The 24,013-nt window shown below is 37.7% G+C and overlaps 2 protein-coding genes across 6 annotated transcripts; both read right to left on the reverse strand.

Moving 5' to 3' along the window:
* Positions 1-826: 826 nt before the first annotated feature.
* LOC135116627 (zinc finger protein 467-like) lies at positions 827-15,188 on the reverse strand. Of its 5 annotated transcripts, none has more exons than XM_064040418.1 (14): positions 15,048-15,188; positions 12,629-12,767; positions 11,107-11,224; positions 10,592-10,699; positions 9,689-9,775; positions 9,120-9,140; positions 7,805-7,902; positions 7,374-7,517; positions 6,683-6,772; positions 6,240-6,390; positions 5,544-5,772; positions 4,797-4,963; positions 4,323-4,465; positions 827-4,071 (listed from the first exon to the last, which is right to left on the reverse strand). In XM_064040418.1, the coding sequence occupies exons 2-14, from the start codon at positions 12,749-12,751 to the stop codon at positions 3,907-3,909; spliced, it is 1,644 nt and encodes a 547-aa protein (XP_063896488.1). In that variant the 5' UTR covers positions 12,752-12,767; positions 15,048-15,188; the 3' UTR covers positions 827-3,906. The 5 variants fall into 5 exon arrangements, with proteins under 5 accessions (XP_063896488.1, XP_063896468.1, XP_063896483.1 ...); XM_064040398.1 differs by lacking the exon at positions 15,048-15,188 and adding an exon at positions 14,769-15,041; XM_064040413.1 differs by lacking the exon at positions 15,048-15,188 and adding an exon at positions 13,769-14,762.
* A 124-nt stretch (positions 15,189-15,312) lies between these two features.
* Positions 15,313-16,075, reverse strand: LOC110378475 (uncharacterized). The gene is made up of 2 exons (XM_021337755.3): positions 15,821-16,075; positions 15,313-15,739 (listed from the first exon to the last, which is right to left on the reverse strand). The coding sequence occupies exons 1-2, from the start codon at positions 15,907-15,909 to the stop codon at positions 15,433-15,435; spliced, it is 396 nt and encodes a 131-aa protein (XP_021193430.1). The 5' UTR covers positions 15,910-16,075; the 3' UTR covers positions 15,313-15,432.
* Between the last annotated feature and the right edge of the window lie 7,938 nt (positions 16,076-24,013).

Below are 24,013 nucleotides of genomic sequence, written 5' to 3' on the forward strand. Positions count from 1 at the left end.
CACACAAAATGTTGATGTACTTCGTCTTTGTTTATAAACATTATAGAAATGCGTTGATGAATACATTTCAAATGGCTACTAATTTATTTTTCGAATAAGTACTCTCTTCATAGTTTTGCGAATTCCACTACCACTGCTTACCTAAATACCGCTAGGACTAGGAATCATATAACATGTAGTTTAGCTAACAACATAATTGGTGCCCGTCACACAATATTGTTGCTGGGGGTGTTTTTTTGCGGGGTTTTTACTTCACGCAGTAGGATGGGGGCCGTTTACCCCTGCCCTGTAAGGCTGCGGCTCCACTGAGGCGGAGACGAGCGAAGCTGAGAGGAGCAGAGCTGTGAAAAGACGTACGAGATTCCACTGAGGCGGGGACGAGCAGAGCGCTTGACTATTTGCATAGGCATTGAAGCAGAGCGAAAATGAGATGTGGATTTCATGTAATGTGATAAGTCGATCCCCACACGTCTCCTCTCCGCTCCGCTCGTCTCCGCCTCAGTGGAGCCGCAGCCTAACTACGGCGACCCATTCGTGATCTCCGTGCTCGTAATACTTTGCTAAATTATTTACTTGTGATATTTGTGAACCTCAACAACTATTCAACCGTACATATATGGCTGGAATAAATAATAATAACGTATTGCAACGCGTTTTTCCCCTTCATTATAATATTTGTACTGTACCTACACGCTGCTCCTTTAGAACGCTTGAACCGGCGTGAATTTATGTTGGTTATCCCATTATTGATGTGTGCATCTGGATTCAATGTTATTTATTTATTATTGGGAAGCTGAACAACAAATTATAAATAAAAACCCAAACATTTCAAAATCAGTGATTTTATTCTTTAATCTTATTTACTCTTACGGTGTCTTCTTAATAAATAAAGTTTCATACAAAAGTTTACACTTATAACTTCGGACAGAAGTTAACGGTCTATTCGCTTTGTCTTAATCTTATAATACTTGCAACTAATTTCAATAAAACCAAATAAAAAAATACGCATCTAAATTGGTTAACTGCTAACGTTATCTTACATGATAACAGATATGAAGTAAAGTTTTCGACCGAAGTACGCACGATATGCCTAAAAAGTTAAACAAAAATATTAAATAAGAATTTGAGATTTAGAACGACGAACGAACTAGACTACGCAACGTATATTAAATAGACTTATATCAACAAATGTACAAAAATACAATTTATTTTATTACAGAATGAGGAAACAAGGAAATAATTAGAGTTGGACTATATGAATTCAATTACTCACTATCTCTAGCTACCAGAAATAGGGACTCTCCGTAATTAATAACTTTAACACCATGAAATATATGAAACAAAGGCATCTGGATGGCCAGAGACAACTTGCAGAACTTAATTAATGTTCATAGAGCACCTTGATCTCGCAATAGCAGCGTTCTAAGCTAAGACATACAAAACATGCCACAGAGTAGTGATGCATTACAAAACTTAACACTAAGTACAAAAATATAATTGGAAAATAATTTACACCTACATTAAAGCTGACAAATATTAATATCGTGTGGTGGAAAAGCCTAAATTTAACATTTTATATTATGACTCGCGCAAATGTGTGATACAATTTCGTATAAATTAAATGGGGTATGAAAACAATATGAGTAGGTACGCTATTTTCTAGAATCTAAATAATTCGAAAAAAAGTTCTACAAAACGATTTGATGAAAATGAACACAGGCTGTGTAAGTTTGTCAACATTATAACATCGCAGTAAGAACACATAACGATGCGATCTAAAATCAAATAATCTCCACACACTTGCGATGCACTTCATCAGCTCAAGTCCGTCCGATCGCCGCGCTAGGATCAGTAAGCGATAGGCCGGCAGGTAAACATCGTCACTATACTATAAATCTCCTAAAATTATTCACAAACCAAAATAATAAATAATTTCCAAAAGGGACGGATCGTAGTGTTCAGCAAGATAATGACTATTACATTATTTTTAAGCGAGTGTTATCCTAGCGCGCGCCTATCAACGGACAATAAATAAATATCACAATTCGATGGAAATAGAAAAAGTTTGTATACAAAATAAGCACATGAAAGTTAGTGAGAATGCACAGAAAGCGAATAATGGTATAAATATCACAGTGGAGATGATATCTATTTATGATTCGAATTGTTTGAAATCAAATGAGAGTCCGTGTATTGAGCACATCAAATTATCAGAAATTCATAAAAGTTTAATATGACATTGAGACCGGGAATATAATATTTATTATTCTATGAAATCTTAATCAAAATATGTGTGAAATAACCTTTCAGGATATGTAAATATGATGAGCACTATGGAAGCTACATTCGATGAACCAACACCAGAATCTCAATTAATTTTCAAGTATCAAAAAGCGTCGCATTTCTACAAGCGTCAAAGTAAAGTTTGTGCAACGCTCGAAACAAGAGATGTCATGTCATGGTATTTTAGTATCAAAACACAGATTTATACAATAACACTACGTGATATGTACATTATACAAACATTATGCTTCAAGCTTAATCACATTTTCACTTTCAAACTTGATGGACTGATTTCGTGTTTACACTAATATCTCTTACAAACAACATGCCTTCACATGATTATAATCTAGTCTCTTCATAGAGCTCAATATACCGTGTTAATTTTTACAGACTCATACAAGGCCACAACTTCGTAGAGTAAGAAATAAGCGAGTATTTGATACGAAGAATTCGCAACTAGAATCATTCCGTGATCAAAATCACATAGAAAATTTATTTCAAGTCTAAAACGACTTAAAATAAGGTCACACTTGTGTTAATAAGAACATATTCGTATCAAATAAAGCGTTATTTCATTTTACATTTACTTTTTACAAACAATTCTGGGCCTACATGTCAAGTTAGTGTCGTACCCTGTTATAGTTAAGTAACTGACTTGTTCTAACGATGGTTCAAACAAGCAACAGTCATATTCGCCCTGGATCAATTTCAGTACATTGTAAACATTCATTTATTCTTCAATTTTGTAGTAAATAGGTCAAAGCTAGTTTTGAATTCTGGCTAGAGAGATATGTTTTGACTGCAGATTAATCTGTTTGGATTATGCGAGCTTAAGGCCCAGTATCACTAACAACATAAACGTTATTTTAGAGGTATATATTACTAACAATAGTTTAATTTGTAAATTGAACGTGAAAGTACATAGTAAACCGTTGTTTAAGTAATCTGAAGTTTATGTTATCAGTTAACCTGGGCCTAAGAGTCCGGCTCCAATCAGTTTTCAAGTCACGCAAAACCACGTCATTTTAATTCATTTTTTATGAATAAAAAAGCAAGCATATCCAAACAGATTTCAACGTATATAGCCATCGTCTTATATTATTGTCATGACATTGCAATGACCAGCAATGACCCGACTGGTAAAAGTTATGTGTCACTGAATGAGCACCCGGTCACGTCACTGTGTGTGTGCCTTGTGATTTACAATGGCTTTCTATAACCTATCAGCTATCCGTTGTTGTATTGCTTATAGAGAATTTTGACATTAGCTCCATTAGATAAGTTATGTCAAATCTTAATCTCTCAAACAATGGATAGGTTATAGAAATCCGGAATTAATGAGGTGCGGGTTTAAAGAGTTTCTTATAGAATTATAGAAATGATCAGTACCTAGACCAATATCATTTTATCATCTCACAAGGTCTGGACCAGATCATAGTATTTTAGAAAGTATCATATTAACCGCACTACTACACTGTCTAGGTAAGTGTTCAAGTATTACACAGATATCATTGTCTTTTGTGTTAGAGGGCGTCAAAATCCAGTGTGAACCAGTTAGAGGACATAATGATACGCTATGGGTTGGGTGAGCAGTTGCTGCAGCGGCGCCTGCGTGATGTGACGTCACGAGTGCTGCGCCAACAACGCGTCCAGGGTGTTCTCTGCGTGTTGTTGTTGTTGCTGTTGCTGTTGTTGTTGTTGCTGTTGCTGGCTGGCGGCTAAGGACGATACCACGTGCTGCGGGATGTTGATTTGAACCGGCATTTGGGAATTCGAACTTGTTGGTATCTGTTAGGAAAGTTAATCAATTAGTAGTGCATATTTTGATCTCCTGATTTACAAGTGGTAAATTGAATTTATTTGCAAGTAAAATCTACCCAGGGATTTTTTTTAAATATTGAATTGAATTTGTTTCCAAATAAATTCAATTTGCGGGTCTTATGGTGGTTCAATCGAAGGATCGAGACGTGTGGAGAGAAACTGCCTTTATCCAACATGGGACAGTTAGGGCTACTTAAAAATATAATGGTGGCACTTACATGTATAGTAATCTCGGGCATGATATTATTAGTGGTGTTGGCAGCAGTGGGCTGCGCGGGCGTGTCGGCGGCGGCCTCGTCCCGCGCGCGCTTGCTCTCGTGAGAGCGGGTGTGCTTGCGCAGGTGGTCCTTGCGGTAGAAACCTGACGGATTGGAGGATGTTGATTAGATTAAATAATAATTTTTATATCACCTATCAATAGTGATATGTGGACAAACTTAAACTGTAGGTCCTGGCGGATTGAGCGGTAGTCAGAAGCCATTAAGTCTGACAAACAATCCAACCAAGGAGTATTGGGTTATCTGGGTAACTGGGTTGAGGAGGTCAGATAGGCAGTCGCTCCTTGTAAAGCACTGGTACTCAGCTGCATCCGGTTAGACTGGTAGCCGACCCCAACATAGTTGGGAAAAAGGCTCGGAGGATGGTGATAATGATAGGTGGACACTTCATAGGTAATATTTTATATTTGTTACCTTTCCCGCACTCGGTGCACATCTCTGTCTTGACGCCGGAGTGTATGACGGTGTGCAGGTTGAGGTGCTCGCGGCGCTTGAAGCCCTTGCGACACACCCCGCACACGTAGGGCCGCTCGGGGTTGTGGCCCAGCTTGTGCCGCTCCAAGTGCTCCTTGCGCTTCAGACTGACAACAGGAGAATATTATATTAAAGCGTGTTGAAAAGGAAATTTCCAAAAAACCGCCAATAACGCTATAATAAAGGAAGTAAAGGGGCCGAATCACACCGAAATGGCAGCGGTCGACAGCGGCCGCGGGCGAAACCAATCTACCAACTCTCTCGCAGCTCCGCGGGCGGCCGCGACCGCCTCAAGCAATATCGCTTGGTCTTTTAAGTATGTAGTAAGTTTGAAATTATTTCACACTGAAAGTGCTCGCCGCGTCGCTGCCGGCCGCTGTCATTCCGCTGCGACTCATCGCCAAGTTTCTGATTGACTCGAAAATGTGCACACGTGTCGACGAGAGTCAACTGCTAGCATGTATTCGAGTACAAAGATTGTAATTTGTTACTGTTTTCTAGTAGCCAAGAAGAAACATCTGTATGCCTTATAGATTAACAATGGAATCTGGCTTTTAAAACAGGGCTACATCTTTAAAAATTACTGAACCTGATTTAACTAACTGAATAAAAGTAAAATACTATTTCTTGTAAGTATATGTGATTTCCCACATACCAAGAAAAATAAATACCCAAAAAACCACTCACCCAGCTCCACAAATTCCACATATAAACCGTCTCTCAATCTTGTGGGCGATCAGATGTATTTCGAGCTGCTCCTTCTCCGGGTAGGCCATCTGACACTCGGGGCAGCAGAAGATGGGCGAGCCGTCCAGCGCGGTGGCGATGACCACCTGTCCTGGCTTCGGCCGCGCTGGCTTCGGCGGCTTCTTCTTGTATTTCTTCTTCTTCTTGCCTACTATTCTTATGGTTCCGTCTGTGGACAAGATTTTATATTTTTAACAAGCTATTATTAGGTAAATCTGTATACTGTTACTATGTAAGGGAAACTAAGGTTACTAATAATTTAACTATCTTCCAATGATCGTAGCATTTTGAAAGCTGGTAGTTGTATGTAGTTACGATGATAATAATATAATATGGTACTGACGCACTGATCTGATGATGAAGCTGGAAGATATTATGTACTGGAACTTCATGAAGTAATGTCTTATCATAGCTGTGTTTGGACTAGCTAGAAGGGTCTTGTAACTTTGACCATCACTTTAAAAGCGTAATATTTATAGGAAAAAGTCGCTCAAAAAAAAAGACATTGTCTGTTTAGATTTTCTGAGCGACTTTTTGGAGGGGGCGTGCGTTACACTACTGCTATCAGTTCTATTTGTCTCCTACAAAAAATCGGTCACCGACCATCTGCCAAAGACCCTTAACTTAAATAAGTACCTTCGCTAAGTACAGCCTCGGCGACCGGTTCTTCGGACTTGACCTGCGAGTCCATGTCGACTTCTATCTCCACCACGGGGTCAGACTTCTTGGCTTCCGCGGGGTTCAGTCGCAGGAACTGCTGCAGAGATACCGGCAGCGCTTGTGCTTGCTGCAAGTTATTAGGGCTTTTAGCAACATAATGTTAGTAGTAAGTTCGATTTCCGCTTTTCTAAGTTATGTATACTTTTTATACTGCATCCTTAGACCCCAATAATTTTATACTGATAAAAAGTTTAAGAAAATAATCTCAAACAAGCATGTTGAGCATATTTACGGCATTTTTATTAATAAAGTGAAACCAAAATAATAATATCTTTTAATATTGTTTTGGTGTCATTCTGGCTTTATTTGTTTTGGTATACACTAAATAAAGTTCAAGATATAACAAATAGTAGTGGTACCTGTGGCGGCAAGGTGTTGAGGTACTTGACGAGGTCCTGCTGCGGACACATCTGCCACGTGTCGCCGCCCTCCGTGCCCTGCGAGCTCTCCTAACAACAACACAAGTTTATCATTCATTTCACGTCAACTGCTTTATTGAAGTCATTAGATGCTTCGCATATCTATACTAATTTTATAAAGAGGAAAACTTTGTTTATTTGTTTGTTTGGTAAGTACTGGATAAACTCAAAAACTACTGGACCGATTTTAAATATTCTTTCACCATTAGATAGCTATATTATCTGCGAGTAACATAAGTTATATTTTATCCCGGTGCGGGCAGTAGCTCCCACGGGACGCAGGTGAAACCGCGGGAAAACGGCTAGTTTGTCATAAAGTCACTAAGCAAAGGGAGTTTGTGGCTAAATAACAGCCACACGGGTTGATCAATCATAAAGCTTGGCGCGGTCGGCCCATGGATTCGCAAGGCATGTCAATTTAGTAGGTCCCGGCCGTTTTTAGAACATCTTCAACAGTCGTTGCGGTTAGTCAGGAGCCAGAAAGTCTGACAACCAGTAGCCCGGGTAACTGGATTGAGGAGGTCAGATAGGCAGTCGCTCCTTATAAAACACTGGTACTCAGCATCCTGTTCGACTGGAAGCTGACCCCAACATATTTAGGAAAAGGCTAGGCAGGTGATGATGTACTTACATCGTCATTAGTAGTCTCATCACACTCTTCCTTGATGATAATATCCATGGGTCCTGAGTTGTTGTTGTCTGATGTCGTGTTGTTGTTCAACGGCTTGCTTTCAGGCGCGTTGATTATTATCTGGTTGTTCGGCGTTATGTACACCTGAAATAAATATTGGTTTGATTAAATATTTAATTGTAAAAGTTATATGATTTTTGATTTGTATAAAATTTTGGTGCAAAGTTAGGGGGCAAGCCTTCCCCAAGGATATGGACAACGATTGTCGCTTATATCCATTTTTAAGATATTTCAAGTTTTATCAAAAAAGAGTTTAAGTTTTTAAATTCCAGAGACGAGATTTCGGAAGGACATATCAATCAATCAACCAATAGTTTATTGATTCAGATAAATTCAATCCATATAGATCAAAAGTTAACAGTTGTGCATACCTGATGCATATTCTGTTGTATATGGTCCTTGTTGTCTTGTGCCTGCGCGGGTTGCACCAGCTGCATCTCTGGTGGTAAGGCCGCTAATACTTGCAGACCTAACAGGAAAACACCATAGATTAAAACAGTGGTTCTTAACCGGTGGTCCGCGGACCACTGGTGGTCCCTGGAGGCATTCCAAGTGGTCCGCGAAGCTTAGCTTCGCGACGTTGCTATACGTTATCTAACTTTATTTTTATTGACTTATAATTGCGAGCGGGGCTTTCGCATGGACGTATATCGGGTGGGTCGTTCGATATTTGGTTTAAGTCCGATAATAATTTCGCGCTCGCTTCGCTCGCGCATTTGGAAACTGCATAAGCAAGTTTTTCTTTATTTGCATTTGCTTACCTACACAACTGCCGATATGCGTTTAGCAGAGTGCTAATTTAGGTAAACCGATGAGGTGGTGGTCCCCAGCAAGACAAGCTTTAGTTAAAGTGGTCCCTCATGACTAAAAGGTTAAGAACCACTGGATTAAAACATTGATTGAAATCACCTAATTGTGTATTTTCGAAGTGTGTTTATATCAAACGAGAGAATGATTTTTCTTTCTCATCTATCAAATTCGCCCTTTTCGTCGGTTTGTATAAAAATAATTTGATTTAATAAAAGATTTTATTAAAATACTGTGAAAGATTGCCACTGAAAAATAGCTCTAGCTTTTATTTTCGCTTCATTTGGTCTAAAAGCATCCTTATAAAAATGATATCGATCGTGATGAATCTACATTGATGAACAAGATGACATTTTATGCAAGTAATGAGTAATTATTATCATGACAACTAACACAAAATGAGACATACACACATATTAATAATACGCTAACAAATATTTCTGTAAATACCAAGTTTGATAAACTAAGATGACATCGTGTAAATGTTCACAAGTGCAATAGTGTATTACAATCATGTGCACTAGTGTTTGTTAGTGGACATTACAGCATTTTCAGAGGTATATAAAACATAACATTCCTGCATTGTGAACATTGATTCTGTGTTATATATTGATACCTATATATTGACTAGGCTAGGCACATAACTAAATATAAACAATCTTGATATGACCTTTTCTTTAAAAACTCAGTTTAAAAATTAACTGTGGCTAAATATAAATGAAACATTATTCAAGCAGTAGTTTATTTCTTTAATTATGTATTAAAAAAGTCCTATCAAGATTGTTTTTTAGCTTTAGTTAATTGCCCAGTCAAATACGAGCATAGTGACTTAAATATCTCTGAAAACGCCTTTACAACGGTTAAAGAATGGCAAATCACCTGATCTCAGCCTGAATGTACCTGAATGTATGGAAAAATTGCTTTTAGTGGTATATTCTTTAGGAACAAAGCACCTTTTTACTTTGAAACTTTCTATGTGAATTCTTTTGATAAATTGGTAATACACAGATGTCTGTCTTGTAGAACGATTTATCAACAATGCATGCATGCATCAATTTAGGATAAGGGGACTTATAATACCTGGAAAATACACGGGATAAGCTACTTCATTGCTACTTCTGCCTATAACTTCCAAAATAAAATATCCGTCGGAAATAGCTTGACGAGTCTGAACTTGAGATCAGGTACACAGTAGATGATGATGAAGGCCTCCAGGCCGATTGTCAGCCGCGGCTGCTGGTCCTATATAAGGAAATCAGCCAGCTGCACAGGACATTTTATAGGGCACGAGCATATGCCCAATGTGATGGCAAACCAACACGACAATATTGTTTCAAAATTAACAATTGCAAACCAAACAGCTAACGTCAGACTTGCCAACTTATTTCAGATACCTTTTAACTTACTTAATACTGACGTAAAAAAATACAAGTAAGATATCTCCTTACCGTCTCCCAAAGTGCCCTGTCCGACAAGCTGTATGCTCCCAGTTTCATTCGTCTCCGGAGAGTAAGCGACTGTCAACACCGCACCACCTTCGAGAAAAAAAATATACATTAAGTAACAGCTGATTTTCAAAAGGTCATAATGATACTTTTAAAAGAGTATGATGTAAGATGTGTGAGTTAATTTTAAATGGCAAACAGTGTGATGACGTTAATCCACCATAATATGGTATAATGAGCCATGTCGTAGCATAATGACGATAAGTTTCGTAACTCCAAATCTATGCTTGAGTCTCTATCAGTACCTACCTATCTTTGTTCACCTTTCAAGCAGAAAACTGGAAGAATTTTGATGAAACTTGGCAATATATAGTTAATATAGCTCAGGGGTATTGAGTTCCCCGAGGACACGGTGGACCACACAGTCCAGGAGTGCCCTGCGTGGGAAGGGCACCCGCCGGGTCCGGGTGGCTCATCGCTCATGTCTGTTTGTAGACAACAGACCCGTGTCGGCGGCGCGCGTTGTTCCACGCGCTCCTCAAAGAGATGTCAGCAACCACAGCGGGGCCCAATAGGGCCAAGGCCTGCCGGGGCTGCGGGTTGTTCGAAAGAGGTACCGCGGCCCTAGCACATAAGAAGGCCTACGACGGAACACGACGGCTTTTAGTCAGTAAGAGTCTGACACTCCCTCACCGCTGCTAACCCACAGCGGGAGGGGTCATTTGATGATTTTTTACGTCGTTAAAAAAAAAAAGGGGGTATTGAGTTGCCCAAGTTACTGGGTCGAGGAGGTCAGATAGGCAGACGCACTTTGTAAAACACAGTTTCTCAGCTGCATCTGGTTAGAATGGAAGCCAACCCCAACATAGTGGGAGAAGGCTAGGCAGATCATGATAAAGTACATACCTTGTTGGAATCCCTGTATGGGTATTTGCATCTGGTACTTGGGTTGCTGCTGCGCTTGCAGTATATTGGGGTTGAGCACTTGAATCTGCACTGTTGGCTGTGGGTCACCTACAAACAGTAAAATAATGGATATTCATACATAGGCATCATTGCATTTGATAAATATGATTTTTTCAATATATTTTGCTAAACGTAATGAAGAAATAAGATTAGCGTGATGGCTTATGGTCAAGACGCATCAAAAAAAGACTATAACCGCAGGGTCAAACTTTGGCCAGTTCGTATCTTAGGTAGATTTTCTAATTTTCAGAAAACAGGACCTTTTTGAAGTTATTCATGTTCTTGTTTCTTTCAGACATTTATATCTCTATCGCCTACGCTCCGATCGCGTACTTTTTCTCGGTCTTGCAGACGTTTGGCTCCGATTGCATGCTCTCATGCGCGCCGATGCTCTCCGCAGCCGGTCTGTGTGGATGGATCCTTCAGGTAAAAGAGCCGATGCCGTGCATACATACCAGGCTTGGCGCCGGGCAGCGCGATGGGCACGGAGATGAGCTGCGGCGCGGCCTGCAGCGCGCCGCCCTCCAGCGCGCGCATGTACTGCACGCCGCCCTCGCCCATCGCCACGCACACCTACGGACATACATAATGCGTCAATATTTTATTTATTTCTCTCCACAAAAGTAATAATTTCGTTTACAAGTTTTATTATAGGTATGCCAAGTCGATATTATGTAACTTTGTGAGAGTTTAATGCCTGGTTCGAGTCAGTAAGGTCTAACATCCTCCTTGATAATTTACTATCAAAAAGAAAATAGGACATTTTATGTTCATTGAAGTTATGTCATAGATGAATCTGGCAATATGTTCGCTTGTCAATTAAATACTTTTACTGCCTGCTTTGTTTGCGGTACTCTCGAGATATCCTATCTATCATAATAAAATTATTCTCACCGTCAATCATACAATTATATCTGCCAACATATTTACAAGCTTAAGTACTGTGTAACATTCATTAGCTCGCCGTTAAACCAACTGACTAACTATTGACCTATCTTACTAGAGCAACAACATAGTAGAACAATACTCGCCATACCGTTTATAGTCATGAACTCAATGCTATACAATTTTCTAAGAAATTCTCGATCAGCACGCACTCTTGCTCCGTTTAAACAAGAATAAATTAGCTTCGAGAACTTGCGTGACATCATTCAAACGTCATTTCTGTTCTAAAATAAATCCGTTACTGGTGTACTTATTTATATTTATCTTCTAAAAATATTGCTAACATTGTAACAACAGTTTAACTGTAAGACTATGTTAGAACATCCTTTGTTCAAGTTTATGCAACAAATGAACGAATGTGTAGTTTCTAAATAACTTCTGTTTTGCTCGGTTCGGCTTTCACTAGTTGCGTAATAAAATTTATACGCATGTCTTTACTTCTAAGATATATTTTAATATTTTTACCTACGTGTCTCAATAATGTATGATGGAATATTGAAATCAACAGATACAATAATTATTTTAATAACGTCATTAGAAACTTTAAATTAATTCCAAACTTTTACCCGCGAAAGTTGGTACTCGAATAGTATTCATAAATTAGAAAATATATTTTATCATCAACTGAAATGATCTTCACTAATTTCCATTTTTCAAAATGAAATTGTTTACTAGAAGAACATTTTATTTCCTGCCTTGTGAGGAATTTACATTCCATAATAAATATCGTAATATCCCTATCAGACGATATAAATAATAATTCGTATTTTATATTATCTAACTTTATTATTGTAATGAAGTATATCTTATTTATTAATTCATTAGGTAGTTGACTTTTCTAAACACAGATTGCCTTGCAAGGGAATCGAACCTTGACTGATTAGTCAGCAACAGTACTTGCAACCATATGTACACAAACAATCTTTTTTTGCAATTATTATTATATTCCTACTAAGACCTTTTACAAACTAATCATTAGGCTTCTCTGGAAGGCGTTTCTCAAAGAATAGAATTCCAAAGAGGTTTCATTACCTGTTGCATACCAGTTCCATTGTTGGCGACGTTCTGCTGTAATTTGGCCACTGGCAGCTGGCCACCGGTGGTCACAAAATGTGTACCAGCAGCCCCCACCGCTGAGAATGTGGCAAAATTCATGTCGGACTCCTCCTCACTGGAATGTAATGACAACTTCTTTAGATTGAACTCCTTGGTAATGCAGCCTTTTTATCTCTACTCGGTCTACTGTCTGTTATGTAGTTACATATCTTGTCTATGTTAGAAAGAATAGGATTATATGCCTTGGCTCACTATGTATTTGGATGGTGAACAGAGAAGTTCAACATATGATAACCTTTGTTTATGAGTAATACACATTATAATATGTATAATAGAAATGAGAAGAATGAAGGAATGAATAAATAAATAATAACTATTTCTTAAATCAGTGTTTCTTTTATTACATAAATACAGGGTTTTTGGGTTTTACATTTGCATTGTAAGTTAGTACACAGTTAATACTTTCTCTGTTGTAACAATGAATGGTAAAGCAGAACATGGGAATACCGATGACCTTGTTTTGGAGATATGTACATATTTTTTGCAATCAGTAGACAATGTTTGAAAGTTTAAAGCATTAGTAAGTAGGTACCTAGTTTTCTTGTTTGAATACTGCAGTTTTCTAAATATATATCAATGAAATATTTCAGTACAGAAAATCAACATAACAGCATTGGTAGCGGACTTGGCAAGAAGGATTCCCGAGTCAATTGTTATTGAGAAGTGTTTTAATTTTATTGAGTTGCAGGTCTAATTATTTAATGAGCTTAATTGTGGGTAATATTAATTAGTTTCCTTGTATAGAATCAGATTTAGTTTAATCATACTGCAAAATACTTGAAATAGAGAGTGAGGGCAGCATTTAAGAAAGTTGTTTGACTCCTTATTCGTTAATTAATGTCACAGCTCCTACAGTGAAAGTAGGAACTTTGTATAACATAAAACGGTTTTTGAATTGCAACTTATTTGCTTGCTTGATCATAATAAGGGTTGTGTAAAATGTTTATAAATATTTGCAGTTGTTATCAAAGTTTTAAATTTCTAACGTATTTACAGTAACAATATGTGAATAATTGCCCACCACACAGTTAAAACCAAATAAAATCATCCCCATACCAAGAGGCATCCTCTCTAGTGGGCATCTTCTGCATGTCGCACATTGTTGTTACCCTCCGCGCTTCGCCGCCGAAGCGGGAAAAAAATAAAAATAAAATTCACTGTCACACTTGAGTCACTATGGCAACGCGTATCCCCACGTCCCAAAGTCCCACCACCGCCGCCAGAGCGCACGGGACTACACTGGGACCTCGATGGTAGGGCACATACCTCTACCGACCACCAAACACGGCACTACACTAAAATTAATTCAACCACGGTGAGAGGCGAAAGATGATCGCCAACTACTACTAATAAGAAAGTGGGTTAAAGAAAGTTTTTTATGCAGGCTCGATAGTCAACCGACGAGTTTGTTATACATACTGACAGACAATTGGTGTGTGTATGTATGCACATGTAGCTCTAGCGTGATGCTCACTTTCTCTTTGCTGTACTTTCACAAGACTGTGAGGTGTGGTTGTGGTTCAATAGCTGTGGGAAGCGAGCTGTTGGGTAATCATCTTGTTGCAGACTGAACCTATCCTACCACTTGCATGGACCCTATCATTAAGTTTAAAGTTTAAATTCGCAATTAGGCAAGTCATATTTTTTCCAACTTATGTATAAAACCATTCACTTTGTTAATTGTTATACCTTGAAACTTGAAAGTTAGTACCGATAACGGTTATTTTGGCAATAGAAAGTTTAATAAGGTCATACAAGTTTATTGTGTCATTGACCCCATAAAACGTGGGACGATTTCAGCTACGTATCTTCATTCATACAATAGAAACGATAGATAAAACTATATAGACTTATCATGGGCGTTTTGGCAGTCATATCGGAGGGTTAAAATTTTTCTCTCGTATTCTCAGACAAAGGAGTCGCAACAAATATGGCCGATAAGTTTTCAGTTACGCAATTACAAATAAATAAAGAATATTTCAATTCATAGCATCAAGAGGGAATCCCGCAATCCGTGGGCGATACCAGACAGAAATCGAAGGTTGTTCACCCCTACCAGTCCTTTTGACCGGCTGTGCGTCCATCACGCGTCGCATCCCCACCATGATGCGGGATCCCCTCCATGTGCCGTCACCAAATCACTCCCGCTCCCGGCTCCTTCCTCCACCGCCAGGAAAATCGCGAGAGGAGGGGTTGAACGCGGCCCTCGCGGCACTCTCTCTCGGGCGCTCAGGTGGCCACGCGCCCCGTCTAACGGTATTACGGAGTACCGCTTCCAAAATAAGGTCATGGATATTCACACGTTGTAAACAAAACGTTGTGTATAACGACTTACCTTCCACATAAAAAAATATTTTTTGTCCAATAACTCAATTTTTCACTTCAACAATGCTCAGAATAAATTCCATAATTAATTACAAACAAATAAACAACGACGCCCCTTCTCTTTTACCATTTACGACAAATGAAATCCGCCATACTGTTTTAATAGTTTCAAAATGTAACACCAGGTGGCGCATTAATTCTTAAACGTGATTGGTCAAAAATTCATCATCATTTATGACATCTGGTTAGATGAAATGCCATATTCAAAATTAAAATTGTTACCATGCTTCAACAATTTTAATTAAAAAAGGTACAATTTAAATATACTAATTAATATTAGGCGTAACAAATTATGAATAAACACACAACTTAACCATGTAGCACTAAAATTAATATTAAAATGGAAATTGTTGTCCACAACGCTGCATTCTCTCTAAATGAAGTTCAAATAACAACTTATTGTCATAATAATAACTACTCTGCGAGGAATTCATTCCAGGGTCATAGCTAGGTCTTCGTTCTGATCCTGACGAAGAACTTGGCGATGAGATTCCGTTTTCTGTATTTATTCCATTAATTTGACTGTGACTAGAATCTTGCGATTGCGAACCAGTCGTGTTAAGGTTGTTATTGATGTGCAAATTATTAATTCTCTTAGATAATGGCATAAATTCACAAGAATCGTCCTCCCGGGACCTTTTTCTGAAAAAGCACAATGTATTATTAATTTATTACGAATACCATTGAATAAATAGGCACATAGAAAAAGTAAACAATACATACCTATTCTCTGTCATGGTACGAAATATGTTATTCCCATTACTTCCAATGCAAGTATTCCAATTCAAATTGGCGATTCGTCCAAAAGTCATTTGTTCACAAATGCCTGTATTTGTTTTGTGAACTTTGTAAACGAGTATATGTTCGATAGAAAACGGTCAATTTTATTTTCACAAGGGACAATCAACAAGGAATAAAAATATGATTTACTTGAACTGAGGTTGCGTTGCAGATTAAACAGTCAATATACAAAGCATGCTGTCCGAAATAGCCGATTGAAAATTCAACAGGAGTGAAAGAGATAGCATACAATTAATGACACAATTCAAAATCCGAACACAAGGACGGGAGGCATGGCATGCAGCTGTTTATTTTTTTTTCATTCATGTCACAAGAATGCTACGTTTAGTTCGTAGAAGGAGCAATACTCTATCCTCTGTTCAGTTTGAATAATACTATGTTAAGTTTATAATATATGATGTTTAATATTTATAAATGGATACAAACAAACAATTTTTATTTCAACTTATATGTTTTATTTCGTTATAATAGGAATTCGGAATAACTGATTTATAGATTGAAAATGCGGCAACAAAACGCACATTGTAAATTTTTCGTACAAGATGGCGTAACGGCGCTGTTCACAACTCCGAGTTTTTAATAGATGGCGTTACGGGAGCTAAGGCGTCTCACAAGTTCTTGTTCTTACGGACAATACTCTTCATAGGTCCTCTTCAAGACAGTCAAGTACCTATAGGTAAGTACCTGCTATTATAAAGGGCATCCTTTGAGGAAGTGCTGTAACGTACTCGTAATCTCGGGCACCCGATAGCCTAGCCTTCATCGATATGTGTGGGCTGTCTGATCTGACAACGAAGATTTTTGCAAATTGAATTAGTAGTTCTAGAGATTAGCGCTTTAAAGCAAACAAACAAACTCCTCAACTTATAAAATATATGTAAAATATTTTTGAAAAGAAGTAAAATAAGTATTTTAATACAATCATTATAATACGCCTCTTCAACACAGAACACTACAAGCTACTGGATCTACTCAGAGATTGAAATCGTGATCCAGTAACTATTGTTTATTAATTAACTCGGAGTAACAAATAAATTCATAATGAGATAATTTGACATAGGTCCTTAGGTAGGTACTTAGACTTTTTCTTCATGAACACTGGTCCCAGTTCTGATGTGCGGCATTGATTTTATTTGTCGCTAGTGTTTGTTTTAGCGAGAATATTAACAACATTTTGATAACTGCCTAAATCACCCCTGCATTTCACCCTATCGAACGGGGGTGTCTGCAATAGGGGACGAAATTGAGAGATTATACATAGGTACCTACGTACCTATGGACAGTCAGTTGCAGCGCTGTGGGTGTGGCCAGCACGTGGTAAAATCTAGACTGGGAGGGAAACGCTGCATCCCTCTGCAGTAAAACGAATCTATCAAGCTTGTTACTAAGTATAGATAGGTACAAAACGTGGGTATACCTAATTACTATTAAGTATACCTAATCAAAGTGCTAAAAGATAATCTTTCTGTCTGCTGGTTTTAGGTCTGCCAAATTCCCCCAGTGGAATTTCATTTCGGTAGGCGGGTTTTCATAATGCAGAGTAAATTAGTACGTTTTGCGATACGAACAAATCTGCACTAACGGGGACAGTAAAAAAGGAAAAAAAAACAAAAATCTGCAGTTTTTGGACATACATAATGATAATGTAAGTTGTGTAAATAGGTACCTACAGCGTCTGAGGCTTACAATGTTATATCAGTTTAAGGGTAAAACTGCAAGAGTTGATTTCTGTCCAAACATGGCGCGCAAAGAAGTGTCGTGTTCCCGCCTTTTTATGGCTAAAGAGAACAACGCGAGGCTGTTGTTGTGTACCAGATGTCTATGTTATTGCTACGGTTTAATTAGACTCGTTATATAAATGGAAGACTTTGAATAACTCGAGAGCGTTAGTTAGTTATGAATTAAGGCGTATAAAGAATAGGAGGTGATACATGGCATGGCGTAACGATGGTTGTGTGATCCATTCCATAGTTCTGAAAAGCATACCTGCTAAAAAAGTGACTTTAAGTACTTAATTTTGTGAAGTATTCACTTTCGGTGTCTTAATTTATGATCCTCGCTTAGCTAGATTAATTAGGTAGTTACTAACATCGAGGCTTAACATAAGCCCTTAGAAGGACAGACAGACTACGCCGATCCTATCATTGTATAAAGCGGATCGATGCAATTACGTACATACCAGATCTTATTAAATTAGTTTGAATGCACACATAAATGAATGCGTGACACAGGTAATCGAGTGAAAGAAAATAACACAAACAAGTCAGTAAGTTAAATTATTAAATGTTGACTGACGCTGACCAAAGACGTCCAAATATCATGATGTTTGAGGTATGGTATTGGCTGGGTTGCTGTTGGTCTTGGGCCAAGACTCATGGGTTCGAATTTATCATTTGATAAAAAAGAAACATTTCAATTGAGAGCCTCCTCCTTTTTGGGAAATCGGTTATATCATGTAAGCTGGAAACATTACTACAGGATAACGGATGTAAGCAAGCATGTGGCCATTTAAATCAGGCAAGAGGTTTTACCAAAATATTGTCACCAGATAGGTGCGTTCACCTTTTGGAATGCGTTATAAATTAAGTGTTTCAGAAAGTGCTCACAGGTGTGCAAGCGAATGCAACGCACACGGATGTAAACTTGTCTTAAATTTAAACGAGAGAGAGCAGCCGGTAGAATTATCAAATTAACGCTGTACAGTTAGTCTGTGCGGTATAATATCACATTTTGGTGTGATGTCGCTCAGAAATCGGCAAGTCGCGTGCTCGTGGGGCGCATCGGCGCGTGAACGCCGCGCTTTATCCGCTCTGCTGCATGTCGTGTGGAATTCGCCTTATATGGTAGCGTATGTGCTGTCTACACCACACCTAAAAAATGCCTATTGTTGTTTAGGAAAAACGGGCGTGGGAAATGTGGAGCGTAACCTATATTTTAGCCTAATGCGTATCAAACGTCGCCTCGGCTCACAATACATGACAAATGGCCTACTCTACCCAAATGATATCATTAGGTGATCGACAATATTGTAAGTACTTATTGCGTATAGATTCAGCCAACGTTATTTCGCACATGGCACCATAATGGTCCTGAATGTGTTGTCTCCCATGTTGTTCCTTCTCTTTCAAAATGTTGCATGTACTCGTCGCTTGAATCTAAATGTACCCTGAAAAAGAAAAACCCTGAAATTGAGTGGTTCTCAAGATTATCACCCTAACGCATCACATCGCAGAGAAACTTCACATATAAGCAGACTTAGTTGGTCCTTATAGCTTTCATATTGTGATGAATCTGGTGCGTCTTTGCTCGCTATAAATTATGCAACATCTGCAGGTGCAAACTAGGTAACTGTAGAAATGTTAGAAATACTTATCTTGGGATCTGGGAAAATTATATTCCCATTACGTATTCGATTCTATGCTAAGCATTAAATAATATGGCATTCACTTCTTTAGAAACTACGGTATAGAGGAAAACTTGCCAATGTTATGATTGTTGTCGTTCATTCTGGCCATTCATCTACTAAACTAAAGAAGCAGGCAAATCGGGAGGGGCTGCAAGATTGTTCGAAAGAGTTATTAGCACTTGCCGCAGCCCTTAGACAATGGTCTCAGAAAGGAAAGAAAAGGTTTTCTGCCGAAGCCCGGAATGAGTCATTGGATAATTTCCCACCCCATGAAAAAAAAACTGATCAGGAGCACAGACTATCCCAGACTGTGACTTGTCTCTTCACAATGTTCGTATGTACTGAAAATCAAAATCTTGTAGTCGTACCCAGAACAGCATAATGATGAGAGGCGTACAATCACTAGACTGACCAGGCAGTCTAACTCTTAAGATTTTCACAAGTACCCAATAATAAAATTATCATATCTTCCGCAGTACAGCCTTATGGAGATGTTACTTTCTTAGAGATCCGCTGTTCACATCACGGTACTATCGTACTTTCTCTATTCATACACAATCTCGTCACTTTCACGCAGAGACGACTATTCATTAATGAGATATGAGATTGTTCGCAAACTTTGATAATCACATTGAACTTCCCACATTGTTGCAAAGGATTGTGTAAATTGACGGAAATAAATGTAATTTTTTGTCACACGCATTGTTGAAGCGTGTGTTCTAACAATTATCATTACTATGTATAATGTTATAATAAGGTATCTCATGATCTTCACATTCTCAGGCCTACTTGCAATCGTTATGATACTTTCGATGAGACGTCATTCGTTGAGGTAATTAGCATTCAGTAGCTGGTATGGAATATTTTTTGTTTAAGTATATTGCTTAAAAAACTATTAGTAAGTTATAATATATTAATATTCTTCCTATGCATAGCACATCTAATAGAACCTAATCTTACCTTCTTATAATACTTTTCTCCTTTCTCACGAAAAGTGCTTAGTTTGAAGTTGTTTGAGCCAAAGAAGGTAATGTTTCATAAACTTATTCAGACCGCATATAAGAAATGTATTGGGAGGAGGAAAAAGGTCTTCTTAATATATTTTTTGTTGCTATAAATAGACAGGAAAGAAATTGGAAGTGTACCTACATGAAATAATTTTCAACGAAGACCCAGACTAACACAGACTAATAAATTCACTAGGATGCATTTTTCCGCTGTGCGTCTGCGTTCGGAAACCGATCAAATAAAGAATGGAGGAAAGCGCGTTCCAAAGTCAAATATTTCAAATTTTCATTCAACACATTACTGGGTTAATTGGTATATACACGAACACGTAAATATAGCTTAACTACCGAGTTGCGACTTTGATTGCGTGCGATCAAGTCATAGATTGTCGGTATAAAAAATTGGCAATGATCTATCGTTAGGAGAAGAAGCGACAAGTTCTGCTTCTGTAGTTTTCATTGTTAGGCTTAGATATTCGTTTAAAGAAGTTAAGTCATCTGTATCTAAGTACCTGTATAGTCTTTGAAATTAGTGCAGTTGTGATTTCCTTCCGTATTTTTTTATTAATCAACATTTCCGATTACTTTTATTTTGATAAAGTACTTTTCAAGAGGTACCTAATTTTATTAAGTGCAACTGATAAATGTATCCCTTACCTAGAAAAAAAGGAAAGTCATAATATGGATAAGACTTTTAGGAAAAACCACTACAGGATAGTGATGACTGTCTACGGTAAACTTCTTCGAATTATTGTACCTACTATGGATATTATTTTAAACGTAACGTATAAAAAATCGTGTTTATCGCTATAAATAAATGTGATGTTTTGCTTTTGGTCTGCATGCACGACGTTATTGGGGTGATGTAATGCCATTGACGTGTGGTTTGATAATAGGTTCATAACGTACGAATTTCAAACGGCTCACACCAATCAAGGTCATAGCTACTCGGACGGAATAATAAAATAAGTGATTACATACATCTGACAACGCAACTGCTGATTTTCGAACCTTTTCTTAAATAATCTAAATTACCATTTCAATCAACAAACGTAAAAAACAGTTTTTACAGCTACTACACATCATAAGGGGAATAACTACCAGATAAATCGGACAATCAATAAAAAGTCTTCTAGATAAGTTACTATTGACGATATTTGTCAGAAGCTGGTGAAACTGACCATAAATCTTCTCGTTCCGAACTAGCAAATCATTCTTGATTTCATCTTTCACTATTTGAATAAAGGAAAGTAGCATATCATTTTTGCAAAATTAAATTCCAACTAAAACGGTAAACTATTTATGATATGCAACTAACTGTGAATCATTTTATCGGACCAAGAATGTAATTAAAAGTAAAATATTAAGATCTCATTATTTTTATCGCAATACCTCATGATATCTAAATGATTATCCGTTAAAATCATAATGACAGGAATTCAGGTAATCGAATTCATGGTTACACATCCATTTCCTTTAATTGTAGATTAGGGTACTTATCGTTATATTACGCTGGTGCTCGTATCAGTTGTATCTAGATACGCCTAGAACATAAAACTGTTCCAGCTAAATACCGATAACAATGGAACCACTATAATACAAAAACAAAATCGATGACGTAGTTGTAACGATTATATAATGACTAGAAATGATTTGAACTACTCACTACTAAGCATTTTTAAGAAATAACTTGGGTCAATGTCATTTTATGAAGATGATCACTGAAAGGGGACTGTAGCGTACTGTACTTTGCTCTTCAAAGGGCTGTTGTTCGGCGGTAGATAAGTATAGAACTGCACTTGGTCGTCGCCAATAAAAGGTCATGTCCAAAAGAGTGACAATACCGCGAGAACTGTGCGAGTGTCACAATGCAATTCAATCGAATCGTTAATAATGAAACAATAGTAAGCCAACCACGCATCAACCGGCATCCGTTAACCAAATCCATTCCGTTGGCGCTTTGAATTTAAATCGTAACGGACATGAGCGAGTCTGGAGGCCAAAGACACTGCATGACACGTTTCGGAAGTCCTCTCCTCTCTGTCTTATCTAATTTTAGTGTGTTGTTCACTGTTGTCTGGGCCGGTTTTTTGCTAATATTTTTTTTGAGCGCAGTTAGCCGAAACATTCGGCTGTTAAACTTGGCGGGAGTATTTTGGTTTCGTTAAAGTTCAAGTCAGATTCAGAGTCCGATTCAGAGTCCTAAAAATGTTTTAATCCTTCGATGTCGAATTGTTAACGATTCCCATTTTCTAAGTTACTAAGTGATGAGACGATCATCTAGAATTCTAGATAAATGTTGAGTCTTATCTTTCTGCTATCGGTCAAACATCAAACCTAGATAGATATAATATGGAGGTGTTACTTTTAACCGTTTCAGTTAGTGCTATTTTTTTCGACTGCGTTCCAAAATCCCCACTAAGCCAAAGGTGAGGATTGAGATCTCATACCTAAAAGAACAAAACCTATATGAGGTCAAATTATTAGACTATGACATCATAAAGCGGGTTTTCCTCACAAAATCATGACCCTACCCTTTGGACTTTGCTGCAGTCATGATATTATTTATTGCAATGGTACCTACCAGGTATGAAAGGGTTCTTTGACGTGGCCTTTGACGTGTGACCATACAGTATTTTTTGTCTGGTGTGTTTTTTCCTTCATATTTCGTAAATACTATTATTTAAATTCTAAGTCTTCTACTAAGATCGTTAATAGATCTATAAAATGGTACATAATTGAGTCCACACTCATGTCCCTCAATTATTATTTTTATATATTTCTAATAAAAGGTCTCTCAGCAGTTCCTTTTCACCCCAAAGTTGACAAGTGAAGTTTGCAATCCTGAGCATGAGGTTGAACCCCACGTCTTTCGTCTTATTTGGACAATCTACATGTTACAAGGTGAAGCATGTAATCTTGCGTTTGTTTACGTTAGTACTTAGTAACTGATTGGTCGAACACGTAGGCGAAAACGTTTAGCCTTAAGTCTCTTTAATAGTGGTGTATTTTTTGCTAATACTTGTGTTTTGGTACTCTTGCCATGTTTTTTTGACGACAGATTTTTTTAATGTACGAATCGTCATTTAAGCTTCTTGTTTTAGAACTAAGTAAATATAACATTTGGCCATCAATGGTCCCCTACATTTCGAGAGCCCTCTGTAAACGCAGAAGGGTAAAATTTATTCATTTTGGGCTCTTGTGCTTTCGCCCCCTAAATATCATTATAATTGTTATTTACGTTTATGTTCACTGACCACTATTGGCCAGTCAATAATTTTAAATCGGTATTTGCCTTCTTTAATTTCTTCTATGCTAGCTTATAAATCTTTTTCAATCCGTTATAATTTCAGTCAGATCTAACGCAATATGAATGATTTTTCTCTTAGTTACTGTAAAATTATATTAAAAACTGTTTATTGGACTTGTTCAATAAACATTTAATATTTTTAGGAGAGGCCTCAGTACTTCTGAGCTGCACGTAGAGACATATCTACCTACTAATATTTTAACAATTCCAATAAGGCTTAAAGGAAAAATTGGACCGAATAATTTAATACCTACTAAAATTATAGTCACAAATTGAATTAAATATGTTCGTTCTGAAATATACATATGTTATATGATTATCGTTTCGGGATACACATACTTATACACCAATTGTTCTGTATGGTATGTCGACTTAAAAGCCATCTCAGCATT

Source organism: Helicoverpa armigera, chromosome 2 (genome assembly GCF_030705265.1).
Source record: "Helicoverpa armigera isolate CAAS_96S chromosome 2, ASM3070526v1, whole genome shotgun sequence".
Classification (NCBI taxonomy): Eukaryota; Metazoa; Arthropoda; class Insecta; order Lepidoptera; family Noctuidae; genus Helicoverpa; species Helicoverpa armigera.

Coding starts and splice junctions, on each gene's coding strand:
- LOC135116627 (XM_064040398.1), bottom strand. CDS start 14,836: ATGGAGGGGATCCCGCATCATGGTGGGGATGCGACGCGTGATGGACGC. Junction 11,225..12,628: donor ATGGAACTGGTATGCAACAG/GTAATGAAACCT, acceptor GTATGTCCGTAG/GTGTGCGTGGCGATGGGCGA. Junction 9,141..9,688: donor ACAGGGCACTTTGGGAGACG/GTAAGGAGATAT, acceptor CCATACATTCAG/GTACATTCAGGCTGAGATCA.
- LOC110378475 (XM_021337755.3), bottom strand. CDS start 15,909: ATGACTTTTGGACGAATCGCCAATTTGAATTGGAATACTTGCATTGGA. Junction 15,740..15,820: donor CGTACCATGACAGAGAATAG/GTATGTATTGTT, acceptor GTGCTTTTTCAG/AAAAAGGTCCCGGGAGGACG.